The 22,486-nt window shown below is 37.7% G+C and overlaps 2 protein-coding genes and 1 long non-coding RNA gene across 3 annotated transcripts; all 3 read left to right on the top strand.

Annotated features, from left to right (window-relative positions):
• Window positions 1-1,699: 1,699 nt before the first annotated feature.
• On the top strand, window positions 1,700-6,882 carry LOC129096916 (uncharacterized). The gene is made up of 6 exons (XM_054605610.1): window positions 1,700-1,758; window positions 2,080-2,358; window positions 2,875-3,111; window positions 5,384-5,476; window positions 5,635-5,730; window positions 6,502-6,882. The coding sequence occupies exons 1-6, from the start codon at window positions 1,704-1,706 to the stop codon at window positions 6,540-6,542; spliced, it is 801 nt and encodes a 266-aa protein (XP_054461585.1). The 5' UTR covers window positions 1,700-1,703; the 3' UTR covers window positions 6,543-6,882.
• A 4,051-nt stretch (window positions 6,883-10,933) lies between these two features.
• Window positions 10,934-14,947, top strand: LOC129096981 (uncharacterized). The gene is made up of 5 exons (XR_008531502.1): window positions 10,934-10,968; window positions 11,094-11,181; window positions 13,573-13,665; window positions 13,881-13,976; window positions 14,730-14,947. It is a non-coding gene; the product is annotated as an uncharacterized LOC129096981 (long non-coding RNA).
• A 1,438-nt stretch (window positions 14,948-16,385) lies between these two features.
• LOC129097728 (uncharacterized) lies at window positions 16,386-22,486 on the top strand. Its single transcript, XM_054606632.1, has 11 exons — window positions 16,386-16,446; window positions 17,189-17,467; window positions 18,070-18,306; window positions 19,001-19,087; window positions 19,179-19,268; window positions 19,498-19,569; window positions 19,674-19,784; window positions 20,615-20,680; window positions 20,937-21,005; window positions 21,093-21,161; window positions 21,356-22,486. The coding sequence occupies exons 1-11, from the start codon at window positions 16,386-16,388 to the stop codon at window positions 21,436-21,438; spliced, it is 1,224 nt and encodes a 407-aa protein (XP_054462607.1). The 3' UTR covers window positions 21,439-22,486.

Genomic DNA, 22,486 nt, shown 5'->3' on the forward strand with positions numbered 1-22,486 from the left:
AAGATAAAATAAGATAAGATAAGATAATCCTTTATTACATTACATTACATTACATTACATTACAGTCATGTAGCAGACGCTTTTATCCAAAGCGACTTACAGGAAGTGTATTCAACATAGTTATTCAAGAGAACTACTAGTCACCAGAAGTCATAAGTGCATCTCCTTTCTTAAACAAGCATCTTAAAGCATAAGCCAGAGCAAAAGTATAGTGCAGAGGCAAATTACTACGAAAACAATAATTGCAACAGACTAATACGAATATAATAAGTGCTACAAACTACTATGAATAGGATAAGTGCAGTAAACGAATACGAATTCAATAAGTGCAGCGAACTGATACGAATACAGTAAGTGCAACAACTAATACGAATGCAATAAGTGCTACGAGGAAGGCTCAGGGTAGTGCTTCTTGATAAACATACTTACAAGCTGTAAACTGAATAAAGTAAGAGAACTCTGTGGTCTATTTTGCAGATGACACTCCCGTCATCGTCCGTGTTACAAACAGGAAGGAAATCAATAATCTTGCAGAGTGATGCTCAGAGAACAACCTGCTGCTCAACGTCAGTAAAACCAAAGAGTTGATTGTTGATTTAAGAAAAAAAGAGGCAAAGACACGACTCTCTTTACATGAATGGAGCTGAGGTGGAACAAGTTTGTAACTTTAAGTTCCTGCGATTCAGCATCACAAACAGCCTGACGTGGTCATCACACAAGCTCATAAACGACAACTAGGAGGTCAGAGGTCAGTCAGCAGAGTAACGTGTGTGTAGCTGTGTAGCTGTGTGTGTGTGTGTAGCTGTGTGTGTTTGCATGTATGTGGATGAAGGAGAGTAAATGACACATTCAAATGTGCTTCCTGCTTTCTTAAAGGAGAATGCTCGTCAGTTGAATGACACCGAGTCTGTGGATGAAGAGGAAGATGAAGAAGTGTCAGAGGTTCCACGCCTATCTGGTGGAGAACAACATGCTTACACAGAACGTCAGGGTCCCTCCAGATGTTACACACACACACAAGCACGCCCACACGTTACTCTGCTGACTGACCTCTGACCTCACTATTGTCTTTAAATGCATACTGCTTGTTTTCCCTAGTCCTCTTATCATAAAAAAACCTTGGTGTTTCATTACCCTCGCAGTTCATTGTTGCCCTGAGGAAGCAAACATAAACATTTTATGATTGACATATTATCAGGACCCCCAAGAAGTGAAATATATTTTACCCCCAAAATAGAAAGTCATGCCATAGAGGGGCTTTTTATGTGTTTTTTTGTTTTTGTTTTGTTTTCTATGAAAACGGGACTGCAATCTGCATTTCTTTGTGAAACCCTGTTGTATAATGACAATAAAATAACCTTGTAAACTGAAGAGTTTGCAGCTGAGTATGAGCATGGTGAGTGACGTGGACAATAGTTGCTTTCTAATTGCCTAAAAAAGACACCGTCCCAACTGTCCTGGTTCTCCCTACCGTCAGTGTAAAAACACACAGGAAACTTTAAAGTTGGATTAAACAGAATTTGTTGTTGGTGAAAGATGCATGAACTCATATGTTCACACGGGAATCATCAGTCTTCATCGACTATTAAAAGATGTGTGTTGAGGTTGTTTTTTTTAACACTACACCACACAGTTCCTGTTTCATCTTAAATAGAAGACGTAACTGAAGATACTGAATCATTTCAGTCTGTGTGAAGACGAGGATGAATATCTTCAGCTGCCTGTTAGCCTTTGTTCTCGGCTGTAACGTCACTGCAGGTAAGAACTTTTCACATTAATCAGTTACTCTTCACCGTTTTTTATTGGTTACATTTCTTCCACTGGATAATATCCTGAAACTCAACTTTATTTAATACATTCATAATAACGTTAACAATAATGAGGAACCAATTCCCCCACGGGACGAATAAAGTATCTAATAATTCATGAAGTACATGCAGTCTGCACTATATTATGTCTCATACAGTTTACTTATAATGCAAAAACACAATATTAAAAACCATATTGAAGGTTTAGTCACTGCATTTGAGAGTTAAATGGGAACTTTGTAATTTATTGTAAACTTTGTTTCTTTTGCAGAATTAATCCATGAAGCAGTGGAGGAAAAGAGCTCAGTCTCTCTTCGTTGTCCTCACTCTGTGGAGGGCACCGTGACGTGGAGCAGAGAGATTAATGGAAGTAAAGTTGACGTACTGACAGCTGGAGGTGACCAGGACATAAGACACATTCATGACCCACAAAGACGATACAGTTCATTGGTAGATAAGTCTCTGCACATACGCAGAGTTACTGTCTCAGACTCTGGAAGATATTTCTGTAACAGTGAAGCAGCTGTGGAGCTGACGGTGATCCCAGCAGGTAACATCAAACTTTAATAAAGTACTTTTTGTTTCCTCTTCCTGTTTAAGAATTGAGTTTCTGAGCTAAATGTTAAAATCTTAAACTTCGTCACATTGATAAAATGTTACATTTCTGATGAATATGTGGTTTTTTTTATACCTTTAATAATGATTACTTTCATATTTACTTCTCGTTACTGTAGCTGAGAAGTTTTTAAGAGTACTTCTGCATTACTGGGTATTAGTTTTAAGTTAGTCATTTTATTTTTAGTCATAAAGCTTTCAACACACTTTGTTCATACGGAGCTCCTCACAAAGGAAAGGAGTTACAGAATACGTAGAGATTCTAAGTCACTTTCTTTGAAGGTGTTAAAAGATACTGAAGGGAAAAAATACTTTGTTATGGGTAATTATGTGATCTTACTTTACAAAGATTATTTATTTTTATTTTTAAAAGAAACAAGTCCTCCGCTCACTTGAGGAAATTCTCATCAAATTAAAACTCATTCATTAATATTCATTTTCTTGTGTACAGGAACAAGCAGACTTCATGCTACAGAGGGGACACGAGTCACTCTGACGTGCCCTCCTCATGTTGGAGGATCACATAATGTAAAATGGAGCAGCACGAACGCTGTTGAAATACAATACCGGAATGGGTTTTATGTTTCATCTGTTGACCAGACGTTGACTATAACACACGTGGAGCTTGTTCACTCTGGACTTTACTACTGTGATGAAACACCTGCTGTGTATCTGAATGTGACCAAAGGTAAGAGACAAGAAGTCAAAGAGGAACAAAGAAATGTGTGAGGAAGTAAAGCAGACTTCTTAGAGACTTGTCCATCCCTTAACTTTCTATATCTAATTTTTTGTCTTGAGGAAAAAACAATCAATAACTTTCTAAATTTTGAATTACTGTGATGTTTTAGAGGTCGTGATGTCGGTTTCACATATACACAAATTCCCCCCACTCGCATTCGGTGAAGAAGAATATCAGGGTCTCAGCCAATCAGAGGCTGGTCTTTGCGGAACGTGTTTGGGGTTTAACGTGAAAAACCCCAAAAAACATTTAGCCACACTAAACATTAGAGATATAACAGATCAAAGATGTTAGTTAATCAGTGAGCTTTAGAGGTGCCAATTGGTGGATTCTGTTACATTTGGACCAGGCTAGCTGTTTCCCCCTGTTTTCAGTCATTATGCTAAGCTAAGCTAACCAGCTGCTGGCTGTATCTTGATATTCATAGTGACACTCGGTTTCAAACAGATATAAAAAAAAAAAAAAAAAAAACTGAACCAAGAGGTCTAAAGGTGCAGTTCCTTCTTGTATTTTTAAAGTGACAGAACAAGGAACGTCCTCTGTATTCAACTGGTTTAAGTTGAGAGAAAACCACAGCCTTTCCCCTAGCTCAAAATGAGTGATGATCTCATGACTTTCTGAGCTGAAGAGCTTTTTTGGTGATGTGTGTTTATGTCCTCTCTCTCTCTCTGAAGGTAAAACCACAACGAGACAAACAGCAGCAGCAACAACTGTTCCATCAACTACACCCCGACTATTAAAGATACGACTAATGAAACAAACTTTAACATGAAATTAAATTAGTATAAAGTTGATCGATCTGTGAGAGCTGTCAAAAATATAAACAACAAAAGAAAGACAACATCTACAACGAGACAAGCAGCAACAACTCCATCAGTGAAGACTGAAACAGATCTTAACATGAAATTAAATTGATGTAAAGGGGAATAATCAGAGAGAGCAGGTAAAATATGTTAAATTGTGTTAATCAGGGAGAGCTATGTTTTCCTCTGTCCCACACAGAAGACAAGACAACAACAGAATCAACTTTTAAAACTTCAACAACAGCTACAACATTAACAACAGTGACAAACACAAGTAGGACTATATAATAAATAAATAATATAACTACACTCTCTTTTTGTAACACTTCTAAATTACATGTTGTAACTCATCAATTCTTACTTTCATCGTCTACTTTACTGGAAGATGCAGGATTAAAAGACGAGGTGAATCAAACCTCACCTGTATAAACATCAAAGCAATATATAATATATAAAACATTTATTTATATTTAATAAGTTGAGCTAATGAATGGAAAATAAATAAATATATTAAATGAAAATTATAATATGCTCTGATAGCTGTGATAGAGCAGATATAGTTTGGCTATTTTTTAAGTATTATAAGGTAAATAATACCAATGTTAAACGGTCATGGTTAACATTATAACATGTGATTAAAGTTGTGAAACAATCGTGTTTATCGTTGTAACATTTGGTTAACATTGTGAGACGGTAGAAGTGAACGTTGTAATTTGTGCAAAAGCAGTAAAACTAAACTTGCTCTCAATCCCAGAACTCTTGATCAGCAGTTCTACCAAATGCTCTACTTTTAGATTTACTGATTACACTTAAAAGATGACAGACTTCTTAGAAACTTGTGGGTTTTTTGTGTACTTCTGCATTTCTGGGTATTTGTTTAAAAAAACAACGCAACCACAAAGAGATAAAAAATGACTACAAACAGACACAAATCGACTAGAAGAAGGGAAAACCATCCACAAAAAAAAGAACTACACAAAGACCAAAGCAATTACAGAGAAACTACAATTACAGAGAGACACAAAACAACATCATAACGAGGCGTAACAACCATAAAGTCAGTGCGTCATGCACCTTTTTGTGTCTGTGGCCAGGAAACAACTGTCTCATAATCCACCCATGTAGAGGACAGCAGCATCCTGGCCTCAGACATGTGAAAGGTCCGCCTACACAAATGTTTGGTGTCTCTTTGGGGTCGTTGTGTCTCTTTGTAGCCCTTCCTCCTGTTCAGCGCTCCATCCATACCTAGAGTACACGTTTAATGTAGCCTTCAGATTATACGTGAGATTGTATTTTTATCATGGGAAGTTGAGTACAAGCATTCGCTGCACATTAATGATATTTTTAAACATTTTGTGTTAAATTAGACATCAACTTCATCTTCTGCCTTAAATAAACATTTCCTCTATTCCACACAGAAGATTACGACACAGGACCAACAGAAATATCATCTGCAAATACAGCAGCAACAACTGAAACAACGTTCCCATCATGGACTCTGACAGAAACAGGTAAAGAAACTTCAGACTATAATGAAGAAACAGAGTCACACCAAGAAACACAAAAAACTAAAGCTGCAATTTAAAGAATAAGATAATAACTTAACTGAACATTGATAGTAACTGGTGATGGATGACGATCTGGTTCTGAAGGTTTCTTTTTCTTCCAGCGACTCCTTATCTGTGGCAAATGATTGTTCGTTCCGTGATTGGATTCCTCTATTTGACCACCATGATCGGCATCACTGTCACCACCTGGAGAAAAGGTGAACAGAGTTGGATTTAAACAAGTTGTTTTGTGCTTCTGGAAATGTTCTGTATCATAAAACACACTTATCAGAATAACTTCATATCGTAAATAATGAGCAAGCACTCACAGCGTTTATCTGACAACATTTCAACTTCAGAACTTTATTCATATATTCATCATGTTGCTGAAGCACCACCTATTGGTGAAACCAGATCAACATTCACATGTGCACATGTCATCTAAATTTTTATGGCGGTTTATATCAGATACAACATTTAAAGAAATCTTGGGAAATTGTCACAATAATTACTTTTTTCAAGCTCATCTAATATAAAGTTGTATTTCTTAAATCAGGGGTAAAAGTGGTAAAATGGTTCAAAAATCTGAGTCAGTCACTTTATCAGGATTTAAACTGACTTTTTATTCATTATCTTTAACCATTTAAAGCTTATTTTGCTACTAAACTTCACAGTTAAGAAATTATAACTCCAATGTAAGACAGTATTCAAACAACCACATGGCAGAACTATTTCTATTAGATCTGCACCAAAAACTAATCACTTGTTTTTTTTTGCCAGATTTCATTGAAAATAAAGAGGTAGTTTTAGAAATATTCTGCTGACAAACAAACAGAAAACGTTTGAGCTCATGTTTGGCCATACACATGTTTCTAATAATTACCATAAGAAAGCTGTTTTAAATGTTGCCATTGACTGAAAAGTTGCAACACAGTTAATATATAAAAATGTTGACCATAAACTTCATGTTCATCTTTTCTCTTTTGCAGCTCGACAAATAGAGGCGAACAGTCATCATTCAACACTGTGACCAACACCACCTGTCAATTCATGCTCGTTACATGAAAACAGTCTTTTCAAAATAAACTTCCGTTTTAAGAAGGCAACAATTTAGTTTTAGGCAACAAAAATACTTAGTTAGGTTTAGTAAAAGATGGTGAAAAACTTAGTTAGCTTTTAGAAGAGTGGCTTTGGATTTTCATGAACAATAAGAAAAATACCATGTAAATACTAGCTACGTTTTCCCCCCTTAACCAAAGTGTTTCCCTTTAAAGGTCAGTAACCAATTTATGTGTCATATTACAAAACATCAGTGTCATAATCTGTAATTTGTAAATTCTGAGCTGTTTTTCTGTTTTAATAAATAAATATAAAACCTGCCTTCCTTTGATGTTTTATTTATTTTACATCTTTTTTTTGTGGGGGGTTTTTTTTGTTTGTTTTTCTTTAATAAATAAACATCAGAGAGTTGTGTCACCTATACGTCATTGCTGTATTACTCTTTAAAGCGAGGATTCTAATCTGCTGATGTAACATTTTACTTTACAAGTTTTGTGTTTCTCAGAGCTAGAACAGTCAAACAGTCATACATTTTTGAAAGTATTCATTTGAAAAACATCAGTTTGAATAAATATAGACGATTAATGCACCAAAAAAACAAATGCCCCTGTTGTCATAAATTCTAAGCTACATCACTTCCCAGTTACTGAAAATACACCCACACACTTCTCAAGAAGGCAGAGAGGGACAATGATGTATGACAGCCTCCCTTTTTTATCATAAAGACATACATAAATACAAGTGGGAAGAAATGAAGAAACAGAAATATATATGTATTGATTAGTTATTTATTTGTAATTAATCTCAGTCATTTACATGTAAATGTATGTATTCCCTGTGTCACATTTGGGCCCATATACGGTAGAATAAGAAATGAGTCACAGAAAAAAGTATGTAAAATGTAACATTAACAGACATATTAGAAAAATACACTCAAGAACCACACAACGTACTGTTGATTAAGGTTCAGTTGGATCTTTAGTCATTTGATTTATTGAAAATGGGATTTTGAAAGGCGTTTCCTCACTTCTTTCTCACGCCTTGATATCATCTTTTCATGACATTCAACTTCACGCTGACCACAGACTGAAGTGATCGCTAGATCCTTGCCTATTTCTATTTAAATTTTGTGAAGTTAGTATCTGCTCTGTTTGGGTGTTACTTGATCTTGTCACAATGAAAGCAGGACATAAAGGAAAGCTTGTGTTTGGACCGTTTAAGAAAGATCTGCAGTGTCTTAAAAGTATCTGAAATTACTCGTCAATATCAACCTTTTAACCACTGGATTGAGTTGAAGACCTAAATTAACTTTTTTGTGTGCACACATGAGCTCTCTCACACCCACACTCATTTACTTCCTTTGTGCTTTCTACAGGCCTACAAAGAGACACAAAATGACTACAAAGAGAAACAAAAAGAAGACAAATAAAGCCATTAATAAGCTTCAGGCAGTATCAACGTTTCTCTCAGCTGTTCTGAGACTAAATACAGTTTAAGTTGAGTTTAAAAACGGTGACCAGAGGGACATTTTTTGAAAATGGCGGGCAACGATGACTAATACATTTAGCAACTGTATCTTTAAAGTAAAAGTTTTACATGTTTGTTGTGTGCAGGAACAAACAGACTTCCTGCTACAGAGGGGGAAGAAGTCATTCTGACATGCCTTCCTGATGTTGGAGGATCACATTGTAGCGAGGTTGGAGCGGCTTGGTGGATCTAAGACTTGAGAATCATCCCCCTACCAGCGATAGATGACGCAGAGACATTCCAACACCCCCCCCATTCTGGTATATCATCATTACAGAGGAGTTTTCCAATCCACTTCCTCAGAAACTCCCCCATTGTACCAGACGGTACCTCTATACCTTAAGCAATATAGGTGACAAATCTGACAGTCCACAGCCCTGAGAGGAAGATCTCAAGGCGAGATACGAAGTTAGCACCGGGAAGTGAACCTCCCTTATCTAGGAACAGGTCAAACATGACTTCACAGATCAAGTCATAAATACTTGGTCACAAACAGAAACTAAGTGTCTTACAATTATTCTCTGTAGGTCGGAATAACCCCACTCAAGTTATTCCACGGTTGATTTCAGGAAAGTACATATTTTTCCTGAATCTGTGAGAGGAGAACAGAGCTAAATATGTTTCATGCCCTTTAAAGACCCGACACACCGTGTGACCACAGTGCCATCCATCGATCATTGGTGATAAGACATATATTTTTCTTAAAAAGGAGGGTCCTGTAGAGAAACGGTCAATATTAGCGATAGTTATGAAATGTGTACACGCTAGTAAGTCACATGACAGATGCACATTTCTGATCCGCATTATCTTTGTTAAATCCTGTGTATTAAGTGTATACAACTAAAATTCCATTTTTGTATACATACAAGTTGATAAGTGTGTAAGGTTATTAATCTCACAGTGGGGGAAAGTATGCAACTTATTTGTCTAAGATGTTAGATGTGACGTTACAGCCGAGAACAAAGGCTAACAGGCAGCTGAAGATATTCATCCTCGTCTTCACACAGACTGAAATGATTCAGTATCTTCAGTTACTTCTTCTATTTGAGATGAAACAGGAACTGTGTGGTGTAGTGTTAAAAAAAACAACCTCAACACACATCTTTTTATAATCGATGAAGACTGATGATTCCCGTGTGAACATATGAGTTTATGCATCTTTCACCAACAACAAAGACTGTTTTAATCCAACTTTAAAGTTTCCTGTGTGTATTAGAAAGCAACTATTGTCTACGTCAGTCACCATGCTCATACTCAGCTGCACCCTCTTCAGTTTACAAGGTCATTCTATTGTCATTGTACAACACAGAAAAAGCCCCTCTATGGCATGACTTTCTATTTTGGGGGGTAAAAGATATTTGACCCCCAAGCTTGGGGGTCCCTGATAATATAGGGAGGTAATAGGGAGGTCAGAGGTCAGTCAGTGTGTGTGTCTAACATCTGGAAGACTCATCATGTGACCATACTGCCATCCAGTAGTCAGTTGGTGATAACACAGATATGTGTCAAAGTGTCGAGATGTTGTGACGCAGTTAAGGTGACAGTACATATTAACGATAGTTATAAAATGTTTACACGCTAGTAAGTCACATGACCGATGCGCATTTCTGATCCGCATTATCTTTGTTAAATCCTGTGTATTAAGTGTATGTAAGTGAAATTCCATTTCTGTATCCATACAAGTGTGTAAGTTTTATTAATCTCATAGTGACGAAAAGTATGTGGTTTATTTGTTTAAAATGTTAGATTAATTAATTTACTAAACAAGAGCAGGCCAACATTAAGAGACAAAGAAACTTGGAATAGTTGCGGAGAGGTGTCGTAAATCACGACCGCACCCCACCATTTGACACCATACTGCATGGATAAAACTGACCCATCGGTGTTCCGGCCACCTCCTGACCCTTAGGCATTCAGGCCGACTCCTGCACCTCCTGACCCGTCGGCGCTCCGGCCAACTCCAGTCCCGGCTGGGCCTCAGCATCCGAGAGACCCTCGCCCGACCTCTGGCAGCAAGGTCTTCTTCTCAAGGTCAGGAGTTGGTCGGCCGGAACGGCGATGGGACAGGAGGTGCAGGCTTCGGTCGGTGTACCGACCGGACACGTCGAGCCGGAACTAGTGAGGTGATGGTATACAACATTTCATTCAACTCCTCCTTAAACATTGCTGGGTCCATGTTATGGCCAGATCGTACTATCACGGTTGGGGTGTGGACCCAGAAGCAGTGCGGCAGGACACGGAGTAGAATGCAGCAGCTTTATTGAAAGCGGGACATACAGCAGACAAACAGGCAGGATCAGACAAACAGGCAGGATCAGACAAACAGGCAGGATCAGACTCACGTTGTGAATTCCTATCAGGAGAACACCAAGCCGTCAGGGAAACAGGCAGGGGATCAGTCAGACGGAAACCAGAGGAAGCGGAGGCTAAACTCATGGTCGGGGACAGAAGGCTAAGACGGCTAACCGGGGCAAAGGCAAGGTAGGAATCTGGTGGTCGGGGACAGAAGGCTGAGTCGTTGAAGGGGGCACAGGCAAGGCAGGGAAGTCCAAACAGGCAGGGTCGGCAATGGGAAATCAGTCCAAGGGAAATTGCTGGAAGGTCTGGCATGAATGCGGCGAACGATCTGGCAGTGAGTGTGTGACTGACTGGGGTTTAAATATTGGAGGGAGTAGGTGCAGCAGAGTGAGCAGGTGAGAGGGATTGTGCTGATGAGGTGGATGTGGCAGACAGGTGCACTGAGTAAGGCTGATTAGGTGAGTGAGATGTGGAGTGACAGGAGAGAAGGGGCAGAGCTATGAAAGGCTGGGAGTGGTCGGAGTGAACTGAGAGACAGAGTGACAGGAAGGTGAACAGAGTGAGCCAATTAGGTGAGTGAGACAGAGTGACAGGGAGTATGGAGGAAGAACTGTGACAACATTATTTAAAATGGAGCAGCAGAAACACTGTTGAAATACAAAACCAGAATGGATTTTATGTTTCACCTGTTCACCAGACGTTGACTATAACACACGTGGAGCTTGTTCACTCTGGACTTTACTACTGTGATGGAAAACCTGCTGTGTATCTGAATGTGACCAAAGGTAAGAGACAAGAAGTCAAAGAGGAACAAAGAAATGTGTGTGGAAGTAAAGCAGACTTCTTAGAGGCTTGTGGTCAATTCATAGTGTGCTTTTGTTTTTGAGTACTTTCATATTTACTTCTCAGAACTGAAGCTGAGAAGCTTTTTGTGTACTTCTGCATTTCTGGGTATTTGTTTAAAAAAGGAACGCAACCACGAAGAGATACAAAATTACTACAAACAGACACAAATCGACAAAACAACCCACAAAAAAATAACTACACAAAGACCAAAGCAATTACAAAGAGACCCAAAACAACATCACAACAAGGCTTAACAACCATGAAGTCAGTGTGTCATGCACCTTTTTGTGTCTGTGGCCAGGAAACAACTGTCTCATAATCCACCCATGTACAGATGACAGCAGCATCCTGGTCCGCCTACACAAATGTTTGGTGTCTCTTTGGGGTCGTTGTGTCTCTTTGTAGCCCTTCCACCTGTTCAGTGCTCCATCCATACCAAAAGTACACGTTTAGAGCTGTCTTCAGATTAAACGTGAGATTATAATAATTATAATGATAATAAATTTATTGATATAGCACTTTAAAGACAGTATTTATAAAGTGCCTTGACAAACAAAGCAGAAAAAGCAAGGCAATAAAACAATAGAAAGCTCAACAATAAACAATAAAATACATGTAGAATAATTTTTAGTAAAACCAATGATAAAATATAGCATTAAAGCGACGATGTCACAAAAAAGCCAGTCTGTAAAAATGGGGCAGTATTTGTACATTTGGTGTCTCTTTGTGGCTGTTGTGTCTCTTTGTAGTCCATCCACCTGTCCAACATCCATACCTAGAGTACACGTTTAAAGCTGTCTTCAGATTATACTTGAGATTATAATGATAACTAGAAAATTTTGCAAGAAATTTTGACTGTGTGTCTGCTACTGCCCGAAGACGTTGCATATATTAACAGTTCTGAGACAGCTGTATCAATGAGATTCATTTAGAGTTAGTTTGGGGTTCATTTGAGGTACATTTGAAAAAAAAACATGAGTCCAATCGCCAAGATATTATAATCAACAGAGAGAAAAGACTCTTCCCTCTGAAATGAGGCGCTATCACACCTCTCATCTCTGTATGAGAGATTCATAGGACACACACACTGTGGGCGTGCACTCATGCTTCTGTGCATGTGTCACTGGTATCCATGGTGAGGGAGCACCTGGGCAAAGGCAGACTAATTAACAGAGGTTACAGCAATGATTTTGAACAAAACTAGCTGTCAAACTCCTGCCTCCAATCGTAGAACCACAAGTTCAATGGACAACATATTGATATCATAAGAGAGATAAGACTTTGACGAATGCAGAGATGTATGTTTTATGTTTGTGGTGTCAAAAATGTGAGCTTCAGAGCAGATTAGCAAACTGTAACCATCTGCTTTCTTTGAGAATCTAATGGAGCAGTTGGTTGGAGTTCATTTTGCTTTCAGGCACATGGACTCAAATGTGTAAGACTGTTGGATTCCATAGACACATGTCTACGGCCAGCACATTATTTCCTACTTTTTTTTACCGCAAAATGGTGTATGAAGAGTGAAAATTGTGGAGTCAGGAGAAAGTTGTTTGGAAAAATTACAGAAGATTTAACAGCTTATCTCGACTCTGGCGATGACATCACCCACTCTAGGTCTGAACATTCCATCCAATACACACCCATTATAAAATCTGAAAAAGGCTTAAATTTTCCTGAAACTTAAACTCTGATGTCATGAAATCGGTGCTAGCTATCAAAATGCCCATTTAGCCCAATATAGTCCAGAGTTTTGTTAACGTTTTAAACGTTGAATCATTTTTCTGCATTAAAGTATGACGAGTCAGTCTGGGCCCAAAGTTGAGTGTTTTTAAGCTCTCTCCACGCCCCAAACGCATTCATCTCTATGGAGAAATTACTCACTGTTTTTCCCGGTTCCCGTGGAAACCACTGGGCGAATCTCTGAGAAAAGTCATAGCACACGATTCCTGACCAGGCCGCACGTTTTGATATATTTTGACGCATGTGTTTGCAACGCTGCAGGACGAGTTACGAGCCAAACTTTCGTAAGGAAGATGGAGAATAAGAAATATAGCATTATTATTAAACCAGCCGGATTATATGATATGTGCTCTTGCTACACAGCCACACAGAATAATAAAATAAAGCATTAAAGCGACGACATCACATAAAAGCCAGTCTGTAAAAATGGGTTTTAAGAAGCGATTTAAAAGAGATTATTGATTCTGCGAAATTGTATTTTTAACATGGGAAGTTGAGTACACATTAATGATATTTTTAAACATTTTGTGTTAAATTAGACATCAACTGCATCTTCTACCATGAATAAACATTTCCTCTATTCCACACAGAAGATTACGACACAGGACCGACAGAAATATCATCTGCAAATACAGCAGCAACAACTGAAACAACCTTCCCATCATGGACTCTGACAGAAACAGGTAAAGAAACTTCAGACTATAATGAAGAAACAGAGTTACACCAAGAAACAACAAAAACAAGTGTTTGCAAAATGTTAACTTGTGGGTAGATTAACTCAATCCCAACATTTAAATATGTCAGTAACAGCTAAATTATAAATGCATACATGCCTTCATATGTGATAATAACTGGTGATGGATGACGATCTGGTTCTGAAGGTTTCTTTTTCTTCCAGCGACTCCTTATCTGTGGCAAATGATTGTTCGTTCCGTGATTGGATTCCTCTATTTGACCACCATGATCGGCATCACTGTCACCACCTGGAGAAAAGGTGAACAGAGTTGGACTTAAACAAGTTGTTTTGTGCTTCTGGAAATGTTCTGTATCATAAAACACACTTTGATGAAGTCAAAACTTAATTGAGATTTTCAAATTTGGAAAAAAACAACTTTACTTGATATCGTAAACAACGAGCAAGCACTCGCAGTGTTTGTCTGACAGCCTTTTTAACTTCAGAACTTTATTCATATATTCATCATGTTGCTGAAGCACCACCTATTGGTGAAACCAGATCAACATTCACATGTGCACATGTCCTCTAAATTGTGTTGCAATTGCAAAATGCACTCAAGATTTATTGCAGTTTAAAAGAAATCTTAGGAAATTGTCACAATAATGACTTTTTTCAAGGTCATCTACTATAAAAAGTATATATGTATAACATATGCATACTATAAAAGTGGCAAAATGGAAGCATAATCTGTATGGGTCAATTGATTGTGTTTTAAACTGATTTAGTTTTATTTATCTGTAACCATTAAAAGCTTCTTTTGCTACTAAACTTCACAGTTAAGAAATTATAACTCCAATGTAAGACAGTATTTTAACAACCACATGGCAGAACTATTGCTTTTAGATCTGCACCAAAAACTAATCACTTGGAGTTCATATCTTGCCATACACATGTTTCTAATAATTACCATAAGAAAGCTTTTAAATGTTGCCATTGACTGAAAAGTTGCAACACAGTTAATATATAAAAGTGTTGACCATAAACTTCATGTTCATCTTTTCTCTTTTGCAGCTCGACAAATAGAGGCGAACAGTCATCATTCAACACTGTGACCAACACCACCTGTCAATTTATGATCGTTACATGAAAACAGTCTTTTCAAAATAAACTTCCATTTTCAAAGTAGTTTTAGGCAACAAAAATACTTAGTTAGGTTTAGTAAAAGATGGTGAAATACATTTTATATTGTTATTTGTGCTCAGCAGTGTTGTGATTAAAGGAATATTTTAACAGTTTTGGAAACATGCATATTTGAGTCAGAGTGCTTTTTGTGTGATATATAAAAGAGGATACAAATATTAATCTTTATCAAAATAAAGTTATCTATGGAAAACACCTAACTTCTGTCTGTGCTTTGTACATGAATAATTTGTGTAAACTTTCATGTCAGTCATAATATGATCGTTGGGTTAAAGCACTTTGAATATGTGATGTTTCTGTAGCACCACTTATATTTTGCTGCTAGCTGAAATCACTTCAGGGTTGATGTGTGTGCACGTCTGAAACCGCAGTTACATCAGTTTCTGTCCAATAGACAATTAATATTCTTACATCGTCATAACAGGCATATCAAGAAAAGAGTCCATAAGATATTTAGTTTATCACATTTGTTGAAAATTAAATGAAAGATGAGTTGTTAAATAAATATGAATAAGTAAATGGAAGAAACTGAGACCAAACATACGGTGCTCTCTGAAGGGCCACATGATGGCGCTGTGGCTGCATCGAATCACCAGCATGGTCTAACTTTGTACCAGATACCATTTCAATTCAAAATGTATTCTGAGATGTCTTGTCAAAGTGTGACTTCACCCCCAGGTCTGAGACCAAGTCCACCAACTGGATAGTTTTAAAAAATGCCAAAAAGTGACAAGAAGCTGAGAGATGATGTCCAAACACTGAGCTGACTAGAGGGTGAGGGGACATTCCCTCCCTTCCTTTTTAATAATCTGAAATATGTGCATTAAGATGTTTGGAGAGCAAAGCTTGGATACGAATAACTTTAAAACCAAGTCGGGGGTGCTAGCATCTTCTCTGGTATTTGATGCATCATTGACGTATCATTTATAGCGTTTGGAGTTGTTTCCGCTTTCTAGTGTGGACGCAGATATTTTGTTAAACGAAGGTGAAGTGGAGAGAATTCTATTTTAAAAAGTAGAGGAAAATATCCGTTAATAAAATATCCTCGACTCTTGGGACTCGTCCGTCTTGATTAGACTCTGGTTTGACAAGACTCTGGCTCTGGTTTGGTGGGAGGGTAAATATTGATCTTCATTATTTTGACACAAATTAAACTCAGATTATATGAACATGTTGCTGTGTGTCTGCTCTCCATTTGTACAAACATTTGTTGATAAGGTTAAAATATTTATTTTCTGTTTCTTTAACATCAAGTGCATCAGTGAGAATTATGACTCATGAACACATCTGTGCGTCTAAACATTAATAAAAGTTATTTGAGCTGCTGTTTTGTACCGACATTGTACTTATTGTGAATTACATCATATTCAAATAAGAGGAAGCTTTAGTATTCATTACAAAGACAATTATATGAGTTGACATTGTGGGGTTTTTCTGAAAGCGGAACTAAACATATACAGCTGAGTTCCTGTTCTCGCTTCAGATGGAAACTGTGGTCACCGTTCAGTCATGTCAGTCTGCGAGAGGATGAGGATGAAAATCTGCAGCTGCCTGTTGACCTTAGTGTTGGCCTGTAACGCCACTGCAGGTAAGGACTTTTTATATTCATCCATTCATCAGTTTTAATAGTGTTTTTTTGTTTTGAGATTGTGTGACGTTTGTAGTTCAACTCCATCTGAGTGTTAGCGAGAGATTCAACAGCTCGTTATAGTCTGTGTGAGAAACGGGTTAAAGCGCTGCAGGAAGTGCGTTCGTGATCAGATACAGGTTTTATTAGAAGTAACGGAATGTGTTGCTTTGTTTTTATCGTGGTGTAAAGATATAACTGTGTCTGACACCAAATAGTATAATCTATCTAAAACTGTTCCTTTCAGTTGGGATTGTATCTAGATAGTTACCCTAGAATTGCCAAGAAGACCAGTTCTAACCTTAACCATTCAAGGTCACTGCCTGACCTCAGCCATCTCAACATAAGGTTACCATCGAGGCACGATGCAGGGACCACGTGTTAGTCTACACTAGTGACATGCACAGTGCCTTTTTAAAATAAACTACTGGTATGTTGAGGCAACAAAGGTTCTTTGTTATGTTTGGACTACAAAACTACTTGGTTATGTTTAAGTTCGATCTTTTTTAAAACAAGTATGTTATTAACAGAACTCGGGTTAGTAAAGTATGTAAGTTACATAACAATACTACTGTATCATAAAATAACGTTGACCTGGTGTCCGGCAGACACAAACAGCAGTCTGCTGAGTTCGTTGCAAAATTAGAAATGCTGACATTCTGAGAATAGTTTCTTATTTATTGTAATTTATTTTCTTTTGCAGAATTAATCCATGAAGCAGTGGAGGAAAAGAGCTCAGTCTCTCTTCGTTGTCCTCACTCTGTGGAGGGCACCGTGACGTGGAGCAGAGAGAATGATGGAAGTAAAGTTGACGTACTGACAGCTGGAGGTGACCAGGACATAAGACACATTCATGACCCACAAAGACGATACAGTTCATTGGTAGATAAGTCTCTGCACATACGCAGAGTTAACGTCTCAGACTCTGGAAGATATTTCTGTAACAGTGAAGCAGCTGTGGAGCTGACGGTGATCCCAGCAGGTAACATCAAACTTTAATAAAGTACTTTTTGTTTAAGAATTGAGTTTCTGAGCTAAATGTTAAAATCTAAACTTCGTCACATTGATAAAATGGTACATTTTAATGTATATGTGTTTCTTTATACCTTTAATAATGATTACTTTCATATTTACTTCTCGTTTCTGTAGCTGAGAAGCTTTTTGGAGTACTTCTGCATTACTGGGTATTTGTTTGAATTTAGTCATTTTATTTTTAGTCATAAAGCTTTCAACAGACTTCACTAAAAATTAAGTACATTACTTTATTATTATCAATAAAACTGTAAACTATCACATGTTCATACGGAGCTCCTCACAAAGGAAAGGAGTTACAGAATACGTAGAGATTCTAAGTCATTTTCTTTGAAGGTTTTAAAAGATACTGAAGGGAAAAATACTTTGTTAGGGGTAATTGTGTGATTTTACTTTACAAAGATGATTTCTATTTAATCATTTTTAAATGAAGTATTTAATAAATGTACTATATACTATAGATACTGTAAAATAAATAAGTCCTCCACCCACTTGAGGAAAATCTCATCAAATTAAAACTCATTCATTAATATTCATTATTCTTGTGTGCAGGAACAAGCAGACTTCATGCTACAGAGGGGACAGAAGTCACTCTGACGTGCCCTCCTCATGTTGGAGGATCACATAATGTAAAATGGAGCAGCACGAACGCTGTTGAAATACAATACCGGAATGGGTTTTATGTTTCATCTGTTGACCCGACGTTGACTATAACACACGTGGAGCTTGTTCACTCTGGACTTTACTACTGTGATGAAACACCTGCTGTGTATCTGAATGTGACCAAAGGTAAGAGACAAGAAGCCAAAGAGGAACAAAGAAATGTGTGAGGAAGTAAAGCAGACTTCTTAGAGACTTGTGGTCAATTCATAGTGTTCTTAACTCCCCGAGACACCACAACTTGTTAACCTCTTCTTTTTGGTTCGTAAACAAACATGACAGAACTATCTGACTAACTTTCAATTTGGTTACACCAGCACATAGTTTAGGTGCTTCCACCACTCGCATACAGCAAAGAAGAATATCAGGGTCTGAGCCAATCAGAGGCAGGTATTTGCAGAATGTGGTTGCGGGCAAAAAAAAGTTTACATGAAAAAACAAAAAAACATTTAGTCAAACAAAAAGTTAATCAGTGAGCTTTAGAGGTGCCAGTTGGTGGATTCTGTTACCTTTGGACCAGGCTAGCTGTTTCCCCCTGTTTTCAGTCATTATGCTAAGCTAAGCTAACCAGCTGCTGGCTGTATCTTGATATTCATAGTGACATTCTCGGTTTCTTTGAATAGATAATGAAAAAAAAAGGTGCAGTTCCTTCTTGTATTTTTAAAGTGACAGAACAAGCAAACGTCCTCTGTATTCAACTGGTTTAAGTTGAGAGAAAACCACAGCCTTTCCCCTAGCTCAAAATGAGTGATGATCTCATGACTTTCTGAGCTGAAGAGCTTTTTTGGTGATGTGTGTTTATGTCCTCTCTCTCTCTCTGAAGGTAAAACCACAACGAGACAAACAGCAGCAGCAACAACTGTTCCATCAACTACACCCCCGACTATTAAAGATACGACTAAACGACACCGTGAGATGAAACAAACTTTATCATGAAAAGTTGATCTATCTGTGAGAGCTGTCAAAAATATAAACTGTATGTTTTCCTCTGTCCCACACAGAAGACACGACTAAAACAAGCTCAACCACCACATCTACAACGAGACAAACAGCAACAACTCCATCAGTGACAAACAGCAACAACTCCATCAGTGACTACAGCCCTGACTAGTGAAGACACGACAAAAACAAAAACAAGGAACCACCACATCTACAACAAAACAGAACTCCATCAGTGACACAGCCCTGACTAGTGAGAAACGACCACAACAAAGAACACACAGTAAGATGAAACAGATCTTAACATGAAATTAAATTGATGTAAAGGGGAATAATCAGAGAGAGCTGGTAAAATATGTTTTCCTCTGTCCCACACAAAAGACAAGACAACAACAGAATCAACTTTTAAAACTTCAACAACAGCTAGAACATTAACAACAGTGACAAACACAAGTAGGACTATATAATAAATAAATAATATAACTACACTCTCTTTTTGTAACACTCAGCTATGTTTCTAAACGTTGTAAGTTATTCATTCTTACTTTGTCTTCCAGATGAGAAACCACCTCCTGGTTTGGTGTATGGAGTAGTTGTGTCCTTCCTCTTCCTCCTAATCATCATCATCATCGTCTACTTTACTCGAAGATGCAGGATTAAAAGACAAGGTGAATCAAACCTCACCTGTATAAACATCAAAGCAATATAAAATATAGAAAATGTATTTATATTTAATAAGTTGAGCTAATGAATGGGTAATAAATAAATATATTAAATTAAAATATAATATGCTCTGATTGCTGTGATAGAGCAGATATAGTTTGGCTATTTTTGATTCATGAAATGGTTGTGGTGGTTGTACCATTCTGTAACGGTTGTAGTTGACGTTGTAACATGGGCTTAACGTTGTGTAATTATCAAGGCTAATGTATTAACAAAAGGTTGATGTTGTGACACAAAAGCGCTTTTTGTTGAAACAAGTGGTTAACAATGTAACATATGGTTAACTTTGTGAAACGATCGGGGTTTAAAGTTGTAATATGTTGTTAACGTTGTAATTTGTGGAAAAGCAGTAAAACTAAACTTGCTCTCAATCCCAGAACTCTTCATCAGCAGTTCTACCAAATTCTCTTCTTTTAGATTTACTGATTACACTTAAAAGATGACAGACTGACAACAGATCATGTATCGTTGTGCTGCTTAAACGTGAATCCTGTGACCGCTTTGTGTGTTCTGCCATTAAGAGGAGCCGGCATTACCGCGGTGTCAAGATGAGTGACGTTACATTCCACAAATTAGATTATTTGGTTAAATATTCTGTGTGACCATGTCAGCCTCTAGTCAGTGTTCTCAGCCCACTGTGGTGACACGTTTACTTGTGGTACTTTCCCGGGTTCGTGTATACGTAGCATCACTACTGCAGCCTAGACTTTAAAGCAGATAATCAGTCATTACTCAGTGGATTACTAATAGTGACGTTCTCAATCTTTTTCCACAGGAAGTGCAGAAAGATGTCTGGTCTATGAGGAGATACAGGATGGATCTGTGTTACAGCCGACAGATGGTGAGAAATAATAAGCGTTCCTTTTTTCCTTTTTCTATGATGATCGAGTTTTTTTATTCTACAGTTTTTTTGTGCTTGAATTTGAGAAGCATGGTGACATTTCTGATATACTTAACCATCTTAATCAAAAGTATTCCACCTGCTTCATTAAAAACATTTACCTTTTTCCAGAAGTGCATGTGCAAAAGGCCTTCACCAAAGTCTATATATATATATATATATATAAATGGTAAATAATGCTTGTTGGTTTTAATAGTTGGACCAAACCATAACGATCACATGTACTCCACCATCTCTGATCTTCCACGAGTGGAGAAGAAGAGCGGTAAAGACCGAGCGCTCATCAACATTTGACCGAATATTCTGGTTACTTACAGCGTATACTCATTATGTCTCATTTTTTTCCTCACAGAGACAACATTACCTAATGACTCCACATATTCCTCGATCGGCAACCCGTTCATCGGTGGAAATAATAAAGGTAACTTGAATACATAGGCACTGTAGGTTTAGTGTGCCAAATAACCGTTATAGCATGATTCATGTAAAATGGCAGATTTCATTTGAAATAATAGATAAGAGAAACTAAATTCTATATAATCAAAATACTGACTGAGATGCAGATAGTCGTTTTCAGATTTAACTGAGTTCTGAATTTTTTTTCTCAATCTACAGGTCCGTCACATGACCCTGACAACATATACTTTTTACTGGAGAAACCCAAAGCACCTGGAAACAACACGGACCAACATCTTTAATTTAACTTCTCGGTGTTGGAAGTAGAGATTAGAGGCCTTTACACACCGCAGATAAATAAGAATGGCAGGAGTGGTCCTGGTTTGCGCTGCCTTTGTCAAGTTTGAAAGGAGTAATAAAGTTTGCCCTCTTTGTTTGGACCAGGCAGCTGTGAAGCCAATGTGAAAGTGTCTTAAAGCTGCATTCTCTCTCCTGTCCACCAGGGGGCGACTCCTCTGGTTGTATAGAAGTCTATGAGAAAATGACTCTACTTCTCTCTTGATTTATTCCCTCAGTAAACATTGTAAACATGAGTTTATGGTCTCAATCTCTAGTTTCAAGTCTTCTTCAATACAGCATGATGTTCATTTAGTAAATGATGCTCCATTTAGAGTCAAACAGACCATAAAGCAGGGGATGCTTTAGGGCGGGGCTCTGCACTACCCGACTGTATTTTATGCTGTACAAAAGCTTTTACCAGAAAAAAGTAGCTTTTTTGCTGCATAATATTTTCTAACTTTTTGAAATATAGTTTGAATAAATATAGACAACTAATGCGCAAGAAAACGCCGCTGTTGCATAAATGTCTTAAAAAGGCCTCTTTATGAAAACATCTCATGACTTATTATTTGTGCATTTAACTCTGGAAATTCAGGGTTAACCCAGATTTCTCAAAGGTGTATATAGGCTTACTGGCAGGTCCAATGACATCCAGGTACTGGTTCTGGTTCTGGTTCTGGCTCAAAAGCACAAAGGCATGAAAAAGGGCAGCAACTTTGACGAACTACAAGAGAAAAGTTTGGTATTTGTACATCAGGGCTGATGAGGGAAAGTGGAGACAGGTGAGCAGGTGAGAGTGTCAGGTGACTAGAAGAAGGAAGGTCTGAGGACATCTGGTGGACAGGTGGAGGATGGCAGACATGTATTATATTTAAAGAATACTCTGTAAATACTAGCTACGTTATCCCTTCTTAACCAAAGTGTTTCCCTTTAGAGGCCAGTAACCAATTTATTTGTAATATTTCAACACACCTGTGTCATAATCTGTTGTTTGTTCACTCTGAGCTGTCG

Source organism: Anoplopoma fimbria, chromosome 10 (genome assembly GCF_027596085.1).
Source record: "Anoplopoma fimbria isolate UVic2021 breed Golden Eagle Sablefish chromosome 10, Afim_UVic_2022, whole genome shotgun sequence".
Classification (NCBI taxonomy): Eukaryota; Metazoa; Chordata; class Actinopteri; order Perciformes; family Anoplopomatidae; genus Anoplopoma; species Anoplopoma fimbria.

Bases quoted from the DNA above. Each gene is read 5' to 3' on its own strand.
- LOC129096916 (XM_054605610.1), top strand. From the start codon at position 1,704: ATGAATATCTTCAGCTGCCTGTTAGCCTTTGTTCTCGGCTGTAACGTC. The intron at 1,759-2,079 runs GTAAGAACTTTT...TTTCTTTTGCAG, and splicing joins CGGCTGTAACGTCACTGCAG to AATTAATCCATGAAGCAGTG. The intron at 5,731-6,501 runs GTGAACAGAGTT...TCTCTTTTGCAG, and splicing joins TGTCACCACCTGGAGAAAAG to CTCGACAAATAGAGGCGAAC.
- LOC129097728 (XM_054606632.1), top strand. From the start codon at position 16,386: ATGAGGATGAAAATCTGCAGCTGCCTGTTGACCTTAGTGTTGGCCTGT. The intron at 19,570-19,673 runs GTAGGACTATAT...TTTGTCTTCCAG, and splicing joins AACAACAGTGACAAACACAA to ATGAGAAACCACCTCCTGGT. The intron at 21,006-21,092 runs GTAAAGACCGAG...TTTTCCTCACAG, and splicing joins ACGAGTGGAGAAGAAGAGCG to AGACAACATTACCTAATGAC.